Source organism: Sinocyclocheilus anshuiensis, unplaced genomic scaffold, assembly GCF_001515605.1.
Source record: "Sinocyclocheilus anshuiensis isolate Anshui unplaced genomic scaffold, SAMN03320099.WGS_v1.1 scaffold190, whole genome shotgun sequence".
NCBI classification, from domain to species: domain Eukaryota; kingdom Metazoa; phylum Chordata; class Actinopteri; order Cypriniformes; family Cyprinidae; genus Sinocyclocheilus; species Sinocyclocheilus anshuiensis.
In genome coordinates this window covers 2076322-2087285 of record NW_015547663.1, presented here as the reverse complement: position 1 = coordinate 2087285, position 10964 = coordinate 2076322, and the positions used below count along the sequence as shown (strand labels likewise).

Below are 10964 nucleotides of genomic sequence, written 5' to 3'. Positions count from 1 at the left end.
GACACCTGAATAGCAACCTGATGTACTATAAGACTGAAATTTGGAGTCCCATGCAAGTTTGTCTGCCTACATCTAGACGGGATGAATAACAGCTCCCTATGTTCGCGACTAAAGGCCTTTCCCCCCGAGGAAGCGATGCAGTTCAAACCTACTGATGGAAAACCCAGCTTTGCCATATATTCAAGGGCTTTGAATGAAGAGGGGCCACATGGAATCGTGTCTGGTGGGTCTTCAGCCTCTCTGCCCGGCCTCCTTGACCCTCCTAGTGCAGGCCGGACAAGGAGGTCTGTGGTGGGAGGGGGGAGGGGGGTGTGAAGGACCAACATGTACACCCCCCAGCCCCCCTCCTACAGCACTAATTCATCACTCTGTTGCTAGTTTTGTATATATTTTTTTCTTCGCTTCTTTTTTGTAACATATTTATACATACATATATATCGCTATATAGATATATACACTCATCTTTTTCATCTTTTTGAAACCATAAACTTAAAAAAGTTTAGAAAAATAAAAAGTTTTATGACAACCTCTCCTCTTCTCCTCAACCCCGAAAGGCTGTCCCAGGTGAAAGCTAACCCCTCTTTTTATCCACAGCTTGGCTGTGTCAGTCTCGCGTCCCCACAGAGATATATAATGCCTTCTCCTGACAGCCTCGGTGTAAGGATTTCCTCTTAACTTCTTTTTGTATTTTTTTTTTCATTGACACTTTTCTTCCTTTATGCTTTTTGTTCCTTGTAGCTGATGCTCTTCTCCATTGTCTTCTTTCTTTATATTTACTAGAAATGCAAAAGAAATCGAGAAAACATGAGTTAATGCTGCTGAGGTGCATGCAGACTGTCTTTAACATGCACATACAGTGGGGTTCAAAAGTCTGAGACCATTAGTGAAAATGCTTCTGTTTTGCATTTTAATAATTTAATACATTTCCATTCAACATTTTAAGAATGGCAGTTTGAAGATTCAACTGAATGATTCATATGAAACAGTGTTACTATTATCAATAATAACAACAACAGTAATATTTAATAATAGGATTTTAAAACATTTTCAATTACAAATTTTCTACTTCAAATTCAATTATTAGCATAATGATCAACAGAAAATAATAATAATAATGTTAAATTTTTGTCCATTACAATTTTTCTATTCCAAATTATATTATCATTGTAATGATTTGAAGGAAATCCTATGAAATAATACTAATACTAATAATATTAATACTAATTGCTACTATCTATCTATCTATCTATCTATCTAAACCTTTACATAGAAACTTTACATTACAAATTATAAGCACGTTCAGCTAAAATCAAAAATAAATTCCTATGTACAGAGGTCACATGATCAGTGTCACAATAAATACTGCAGAATCTGAAATATTATTGATTTTACATCATAATTTACAATTGAATCATAAATGTTTCTTTTACTTTTTTTTTTCTAAATCCTGAAACTTAGTTTCCAGGTTTAAATTAGATTCTGAATCCCAGATCTTCAATGCGATCTCAGACTTTTGGACTTGCATGATCTAAAAGAAACTAATTACACAATAAAGATGAAAATCATGCAGAAGGAAAATATATTCTGATTACATTATCTTCCATGCACAGGCTCAATGTCAGAAACAATCCTTGGGTGTAACGTTAAACACATATTGTGGAATTATCCCCCAAATCCTGGATTAGAGTAACTGAAGTGAAAATAGGGCTCAGCAGGGGGAGCGTCTGCTACATTTTTTGCATAATGAGTGAAGCGGATTGATCAGAGGCTCGGTGATATTGTTGTAGTCTGAGGAGGATGTTCAACACCGAGCTGAGAAGACGTCCACCGGACAGGAAGAGAAAAGCGGAGAGAGGGGAGGAGGAGGAGGAGGAAGAGGAGGAGATTCCGGGGTGTCCTGGGGGCTCTCATCCTGACAGAAGCTCTCTAATTCAGGGAGATGTGGTGCTGTGTGGAGGAGCCTCAGAAGAGGGAGCAGGCTGACTTTAATTTTAACATGACTTTGTAGTTCTTCACCCATCCCTGGAGGAGCACACAGATGTACTCCGGCATACTGATCATGCCCAATGATCAGCCTCTGTTCTCTGCTTGGGGTGTAATATCTCTGGAACAGACATGGGAGGCTCCTCAAGTTTTTGCTTGACAAACATGAACAGAAATCGACTGAGGGAGACACGCTTGTAACATGATACATGCTAAGCCTCCTTTTCAACATCCAAGTGCTATCGACTAAATGACAAAACTGACAGCTACTACAGGCAATAAAATATAATACCGACAATAAAATAAGTAAATAAGTATATTTTATACTACATTTTATACTATAATTAAAAACAATTAAATAATAAATTAAAAAATAAATATCTAGCAAAACAGAAAAGACACATAGTTATAATTTTCCTTTTATTTAGACACAAAAATTGCTAAGTATTACTTATTTGTATTTTATGTACGTAGCTTTAACTACTGAAGTCCAAAAACAAATGGCTATGCGAGAGCAAAATGTACCAATTGGATTTTAACAGATGAGGCGATTCATATAAGCTGAAGATTTCACAATGTAAGCCTACATGAAAAGCACAGCAAGTACACATTTAATACTACAGGTTATATATATAAAAGATGACTGTGATATGTGCTCACATATATTTAGATATAGTATTATGTACAAAGAGTACAGTTTTTGCTTACATTTTTTTAAAAACATTTTTTAAAAATCCCCTGACAGAAGAAAATTGCACAATGAAACAGCACATGGAATAGACACAATTTTAAATGACAGAAAGTTAATGAGGTAACAGCAGATATAATATTAAATTGCGTTATTGTCCGGTGTGACCCAGTTTGGGTCTATTATTGACATAATTCTATGCTAGTTAAGCCGCTGCATTAAGCACGTAAAATAAACAATTATATTACATTATTAACTTCTATGTAATGTTTCAATAAATAAATAAATAAATGCAATACAAAATCATTTTTTAGCTTATACTCCATTCTGTTTGCACCCTAAAACAGACCTCTCAGTAAATTAACATTTGTGCCATCAAACTGAGAGAGATGAAAATCTGATGCTATGTGGACTGGCCCCTGGCCCAGGGTGCCGTCTTACAAATCACTGCATTAACAGAGCTAATTAAACAGGCAATCTTTTAATGGCCCACTGCGGCGTCCATGCAAGACGGAGACTTCCATCTTGTCAATCTGCAAGCTCACACATTCGTTTAGATGACTGCAAACTGTCTCCTCAGCAGTCATTTCGTGCTCAGCACGGTGTTTTCTCTCTCTGCCTAAATGCTGGAATGAAATAAATGGGTGATTGAGTCCTAATATAGTTGCTTGATTAGTTTAATTTCTGAAATAGAGATGGAAATGCCTTAGTCAAGAATATGGTAGTCTTTTGCATGAATAAACTCAATCAGATTCATTTACAATTCTGCATAGATATTTAACAAGAGGAAGTGTGGTTTATACGGTCAAACTAAACGCCACTTTTTAGGACTAACTAAACGAGTGGCTGGAAACACCGAACACAATGCATATTTTATTTCAAAAAGGCTCATACATGAGCACTCCTCAGAAAATATGAATGCAACAAAGTCAATTAAAATCGTGTCTCCCACGTAAATGAAACTGAGGTCAGAGGGCAGCGTAAATACCTTCCCGATGTATGGAAAAAGGACATAAATTTAAATAGTTCAACAACACACAGCACAGAGTTATTGACTCACATCTGGACATAATATGCTCTCTCCTCTCCGCAGAAAAGGTATAAACAATTTTGATTTAAAGCCTATTATATTCTATTATATAAAAATGCCACCATATAATATTCTTAAGGGTGTATAGTAAGTTTACAAAAGAAAGGACTTTGTACTTTGCATGTTTAACACACAATGGTAATGTTTTCATATGCCACACTTGTCTTGTTTTTCATTTTGAAATTGATAAACACCAACAACACTTTGCTCAAAGTCAGACATAATAAAAATGTAAAGAAAAATAAGCTTGAATAGAGAAAATCAAATCACAATGTTATTTACAGTGCATGTTAATTCTTTTGAGTAACACTTGTTTTCCATTTCCACAGAGTAGATTTTAGTTTTTGCATTTTGGTTTCTGGTAAACAATAGGTTTGGATGTTTCAAGAAAACAAGGCCGTTTTGAAGTCCATTTTAAATACATTCAAGATTAATTTGATCACATTTTGTTTACTACATGCTACTTAAAGAGATGGTTCATCCAAAAATAGAAATTCTGTCATCATTTGCTCACCCTTAAGTTGTTCCAAACCTGTATAGGTTTCTTTCTTCTGCTGAGCACAAAAGAAGATATTTTGAAGAATGTTGGTAACCAAAAATTTGCCGGTAGCCATTGACTTCCACAGCATTTTTTTCCTATGGAAATCAATGGCTACCGGCAACTGTTTACTACCAACATTCTTCAAAATATCTTCTTTCGTGTTCAACAAGAAAAAAATTCAAACAGGTTTGGAACAACTTTTCATTATTTCTGGATGAACTTTGCTTTTAAACTCCTGTTTGCTGTGGCACCTGCACAGTTTTAGCCACTGTGCAGCTCCCTAAACATTTTTTTTTTGCCTTTTTCTTAGAGCCAAGTGAGCCGCATGCTGCAGAGGGGAGCAAGGACACATTCGTTTAGGTGAAATATTATGTTGCGCTGTAGATCTCTCCCTACAAAGGTGGAAAAAAGCAATGCATCTAATCTATGCTTTGCAATAGGCTGCTGTGATTTCACACTCACGGGAGAACGGTGTGTCTGGAGAGGCAGCCACAACAGCTATGGTAATAGACTGAGCAGAACGGCTGTGCCACGCGCCTGGCTGGCCTAGTGTATCTCCAAATGAGATCAGTGGTTATTGACTCAATGCTGTTATCTTTAATCTGTGGAGTAAATTACTTTGGATGCTGCCTCTCTACCCTGGTTTCTTTCCCCTTCTTCTATAACTCCACCCTTACAATTCCATTTGAGGGGTGCATGCTGCTATTTACTGGGCCGTGTGTGTGTGTGTGTGTGAGAGACACGAGGACATGATCAACGCCCTGAGGAACCAGGAATCGAGGGAGGCCCTATTTCACTGGGAGGATTACTGCCACCCCCAACTCTTTCTTTCTCGTTCTTCCTCTCTCTCGTCTCTAAAGGCCTGGCATGTCTTATCACAGGTTCTGTATAAAGTGCTGGGCCTCAGGGGAATGTCACTTTGGGGAAAAAAAGTGCTTCTCCATTGAGAAAAGTACGTTGAAGATCATATGGGTGGGCCTTTATAAAAACTGATTGAGAGCTTTTAAACCTCATTTTTTACATTTTCCAAAAAAGTCAAATACAGATCAACATGATTTTTTTTGGTTAATTAATGTCTGGGTGAATATATTTGTATCATATTTATCAAAACTACATATATACAGCCATTCAAAACGTTTTTGTCAGTAAGATTGTTTTTTAATTAATATTTTTATTCAACAAGGCTGCATTAAACTGATCAAAAGTGACAGCAAATACATTTAGAAATGTTAGAAAAAACATTCTGTACCTTTGAACTTTCTATTCATCAAATAATCCTGGACAAAAAAATAATCACAGTTTCCACAAAAATATTAAGCAGAACAACAGTTGTCAAGATTGATAATAATAAGAAATGTTAATTGAGCACCAAATTAGAATATTAGACTATTGTAGATTATTGATATAGTATATTATAGAATACTGATTTCTGAAGAATCATGTGACACTGAAGACTGGGAGTAATGGCTGCTGAAAATTCAGCTTTGTCATCGTAAAAGTAAATAATTTTTTGATATTTTTAAAATATTTTAAAATATAAAAACAATATTAAATTGTAATAATATTTAACAATATCACTGTTTTACTGTATTTGCACATTAGAGACTACACCTTACCAACCCCAAACTTTTGAACGGTTTAAATATATATATACTGTATATATGTGTGTGTGAAAATATATTTATAGAAATGTATTATTAATTAATTATTTTCAGATTTTTGTCCCTTTCCTAATTGTTTCCCCACACTATCTTAAATCTTCCCACTCCTATTAGGAAGTCTTAGGCTGGCCTCCCCTCCACATACTGTACATTTTGGACTTGACCAATAATGTCCCAAAGATCTATGACTTGTTATATCTATGACTCAGTTTCCCAAGGGATGTGGGATGTTTTTAAAATATATTTTCAAGTTACAAATACCTATAGTCTGTTATATCTCTATATCTTTGTTAGTTAAAATTGGATTAAAAGTTATTTTTAAGCAGACTGCGTCTTCCATATTAACATAAGCATGATGGAGATTTCAGCAATGAGCGGTAATTGCTCCCCCTGTCATCTCTGTTGTTGCAGTGGGATTCTGGACATCTCATCAGCTAGAGGGTGCAATAGACCGTGTAGTGGGGAAGTGTTCTCTCTTTCCACATTACTACACTATGTTTATTTACAGAATGCTTTCTGAGCAGCAGAAGCGGCCTTGATTAAGTGTACGCTCTTTATGTGACATCTAACAGATTAAAACTGAAGGAAACCTTGCTGGAGGCCTTCCTTCATGAATATTTGCTTTGATACCGGCAGACGTGTTTGTATACAGATTTAGATAAAAATAGGAAGTTTAAAGATACATTAACATACAATACAAGTACTATACTGTTAGATTATGTTATTGTTAGATATTTTATTGTTATTATTGCATGTAAAAAATAAAATTAGATTTGCGTATGAGGAAACTAACCAGATTTGCTGATTTTATTGCTTTGTTAAAATGAAAAAAAAAACCAAAAACGTTATTATTATTATTATTATTATTATTTAAACTTTAATAGTAAAATAATAATAGATTATTGTTTTTTTAATATTATTATTATTATTCCTTATTTTTTATTTTCTTTTTTTTTTTAACTTAAAAAAAAAAAAAAAAAAAAATATATATAATAATAATAATAATAATTTATTGTATTGAAGAAATCCCATAAAATGCATCTTTAGTCCATCTGTGGAAATGGAATACTTTTAACCAAATACTAAAAAAACAAACAAACAAAAAAACATTGACATCAATCTCTCCAAATGACATACAATTGCAATCATACAGACAATAAATGTTCATTGAGTTATATAACAGTACGTCAAAGTGAAAGAGGGTGTGAGTGACAGAGAATTACTTGAAATGCTTCATGAAGGGTCCACACTACTACAATATAGTATCGGTAAACAATCATAGACTCCATAAGAGAAAGCCGGAGCTTTGTAAATCAATGTTTATATCCATATTTCCCTTTGATATTTACTGGAGAAAAAAATAGTACGGCTATATTAGTAGTTTACAGATAGCATATGCAAACCTTAGAGGTTTTTCTTTTAATATTTTAATGAATAGCAGTCATCGCTACTTCTAATAAGTGGGTGTTCAGTGGGGCCTTTAATGCAAAGACTGCAAATATACGTATGCGAGTCTAGCACTGCTGTTGTTTTGCTCAAGTTGCTCATTGCTGTGCCATTTAGTAAGGCAAGTAAACTCACTTCCTGGCCCACTCCCTGTCCACATAAATCAGCTGAGCTCATGCCCGTAAATCTACGGCGCGACTAAATGAGAAAACTCATTGGACAGCACCACTCACCCCCCACCCCCCTCTGTCACTCAGCCCCTCCCCTACCGGACCACACATTTCAATACAAACAAAACAGATTCCAAATCAATAGCCAAGCAACAGAAATGCTGGATAACCGCAGGTTTATAAGAAGAGCTTTAGCCCAAATGTGACTGTTTGGAGAAGGTTCGCTTATGACCCGGAAGCGTTTTGCTCTATTGAACGTAGAGGCGGTTGGGTTGTTTGTTTGTGTTTGTTTTCTTTTGTTTGTTTGTTTGTTTGGATTGATTCTCTCTCTAGTAGGGTGTGAAGCGACTGTAACCTCCTCTGTAAAGGCTAGCCTGCAACATCAAAGATGAAAAAACAAAAAGGACCCAATCAGTGTTAAATAGATTCTTTGGGGTGAACAGTGGTTGAAATTTTCTTCCCTTTTGTCTCAAGTTTGGAAAGAAATTACTCTGTGAATTTCAACTCGGATGGGTGTCAGAGTTCAGAGTTTCATGGATCAACCAGGTAACGACTAAAACAGCCCAGTGCGTTTCATCAGTTGCTCTGGATCGAACCTCTCCATCATGGCCGTCTGGCCCTCAGGTTGATCTGATTGGAGACATCTAACACGCACTGCTTTCTCAGACCTCTCCTTAACCGGACTGCAGTAGTGCCCTCCTCTGCTCTTGCCAAATACAAAAAACTTCAAAGGCTCTATGGGCCGTTCTCCTCAGCTCCGACCCTGTGCAAAATACACACGCCTTAAACGTGGCATGAATTCTGTTCTAACAGAGAGCAAAGCAAACTCACATTTTTTTTTCGAACCCTCTGAGGGGCTCATTATTAAATACTTTTTACTTGTGATCTGCTGGTCAAATATGATTTAATGATATTCATTTCATTCTCAGCAGGCTCAGTGCAAGTACTGAGAGGAGTTCTGCTCATTTGAGTCGCAAGCGGTTCTGTCCTGGCATCGCTGAGAACTCTGAGAGCCCACTTCGGCCCCCCTGTGGCCCTTGTTCGACCGGAGGAGCGCCGAAGGATATTTGCTATGCCTTAACGTGGCAAATTGAAGTCTTGAGAAAGGGAGGAAAATTTGATCAAAAAAGAAAAGGAGGCAAAAAAGCAACACAGGCCACAGTTTTAATTAAGTAAATGAAGAGGAAAAAAATGGTCTTAATTAATGAAAGCTTTTAGCTAGCAGCTGCACCGGGGAATAGTATGGTTTTGAGAATCACACGGATGTCGACTTGGTAAATTCCAGTCATTTGTCTTAGGCAGAGTGTTTGTCCAATAAGCCTCATGGGCAGGGGGAGGTGGGTGCAATGGAATCGTTTTTTTCTCTTTCTTTTTTCCACGTCGTTCTTCCTCTATCTCTCACCTTTTCTTTAATCTCCCTCGGCACGCTGCTGCATGCGCTTGATGGTCGTTAATCTTGAGAAAAGTCCCGACCAACAGCCGCAAAAAAACGAATCATAAAGAGTTTTCACTTTTTGTGTTCAGATAGGAGTTTGAGAATTTTTCATCTTTGATGTTAGCTGCAAAAGCTAGCTAAAAACAAACATTAACGGGACGACGATCCCCACATTTGCTGATATGCAAAGGAAAGTATCTCATTTGGAAGGTCTAATCAAGTGTCAGTACGCTGGATTACCCCAATGCATTTAATGAGATACAAAGTGCCCAGGATCCATCTTGACAAACTGTCACATACACATATATCAGCTGATGAGTCTCGGAATATATAAACATATATCCATAGCCCTGACATAAATAATGCAAATGTAAACAAGGTCCAAAATTAACACTTTCCAACTGCCAAATACAAGTATAAATCGGCTTTGGCGAGTAAATAAAACACTTCGCCAGTTGGCCAGTTGCAATCTGTAAGAATGATTCCTTAGGTAGCTGAGAAAAGTGATTAAAATAAAAAAGATAATATCATTTACCAATAAATAAATAAATCAAAAATTGTTGTGGCTTGCACAGTTGTTAGTTTTTTTGTTGTTGTTCTAATACATATGTACAAAAAGAGCAATAAAATCATATTGTATATGTTTTTATTTATTATTTCTTTATTTAAAAAAAATGTATTACATATAATGTATGCATAAATAAAGCAAATTTATGGCTGGTCATTTTGGACCCTGAATATGATCATGTACAATATTAAAGACTTCAGCCACCCCAACTACATATCTTCAGCTCACAGCACATCCTTCAATCAGTACTATAATATTTACAATTATACTATTCATAATTCAATTAGATTGAACAGAATGCACAGTTATAGCGTTCAGCATTATTATAGTTACATTGGACTCTGCCTTGTATGTTGTTGGGGTGCTTGGGTCTGTGTAATGTTAGGGCATGGATGAATATTTCATGCATCACGTTTCTAGACTCACCATAGTGCCTACGCTGTACGTGGCTGCAGGTCCAATCGTGTGGTGATAAGGGTCTGCTGTTGCATAGACTCTTCCATAGCTGCAGGAAAAGGAAGAAACGGAGAGGGCATTGAAGCTTCGAGAAGATGGTATGCTCCAGTGAACGCTGTTCATTTGAACTAGATCCATTATCACTACACCATTCCTCCCTCTCTCTTGCCCTCGCTTTCTTTTTGTCTGATAAAAATGCAATCACTGGCTTGCCATAAATACACGGTATAAAGGTAAGAGTGTGTTAAAAGTGATAGGTGCTCTGTTATTGTTTTGGAGTAAAAGTATTTTATCTTATGAGCATGTGGTAAAAGTTATATTGGTCAGAGAGGGAGAAGACACCGAAAAACAGCAGAGTAGAAAAGACAAGAAAATGGAAAACAGAAATGAAGAACCAACAGCAGCATTGCACGCTCATTTCTAACATGTGGTACACTTTTATATCCCTATCATACTGGATAAAATATTAAACTCATAATTTTAAAAGATGAAAATTATTTGAGCATTCTTTTATCACAACATAACAATTAAGTGAACATTGGGGTGAATCTAAAATAATTTTATTACCTTTGTTTGAGTTTATGTTGCCATTTTTTAAAAAGAAATCCTCTAATCAAAATGTTGTGTAATTGTTTTTTTATGTTCTCAACATTACTTTCTATTTATACTTTCTATATAATTTATTTTTCGTGTTATAATCCCTTTAAACTATCAAAAGCGACCAGGAAGTGACAAAATTTTGGTGGAAAAAGAAATAGCACAAAAATCAATCATTTTTAGCAAAGGATTTGATCAATTCTGTGATGGTTTATGCTATTCATTGATACTCTTATTTGAAATATGATTACACAAATATGTATCATTAAAAGTTCTAAAAGTACTGCAGAACAGGAAGGACCCAGCAAGGAAAGAGATGTATGGATGCT

The 10964-nt window shown here is 35.9% G+C and overlaps 1 protein-coding gene across 1 annotated transcript in view; it reads right to left on the bottom strand.

The window, feature by feature from the left end:
• Window positions 1-470: 470 nt before the first annotated feature.
• Window positions 471-10964, bottom strand: part of rbfox3a (RNA binding fox-1 homolog 3a) — a 451725-nt gene continuing 441231 nt past the window's right edge. The window contains exons 15-16 of the mRNA XM_016504819.1: window positions 10009-10087; window positions 471-776 (exon numbers count right to left, since the gene is read on the bottom strand). Coding sequence (XP_016360305.1) covers window positions 774-776; window positions 10009-10087 — 82 coding nt within the window. The 3' untranslated portion in view covers window positions 471-773. The remainder of the gene's footprint in view (window positions 777-10008; window positions 10088-10964) is intronic.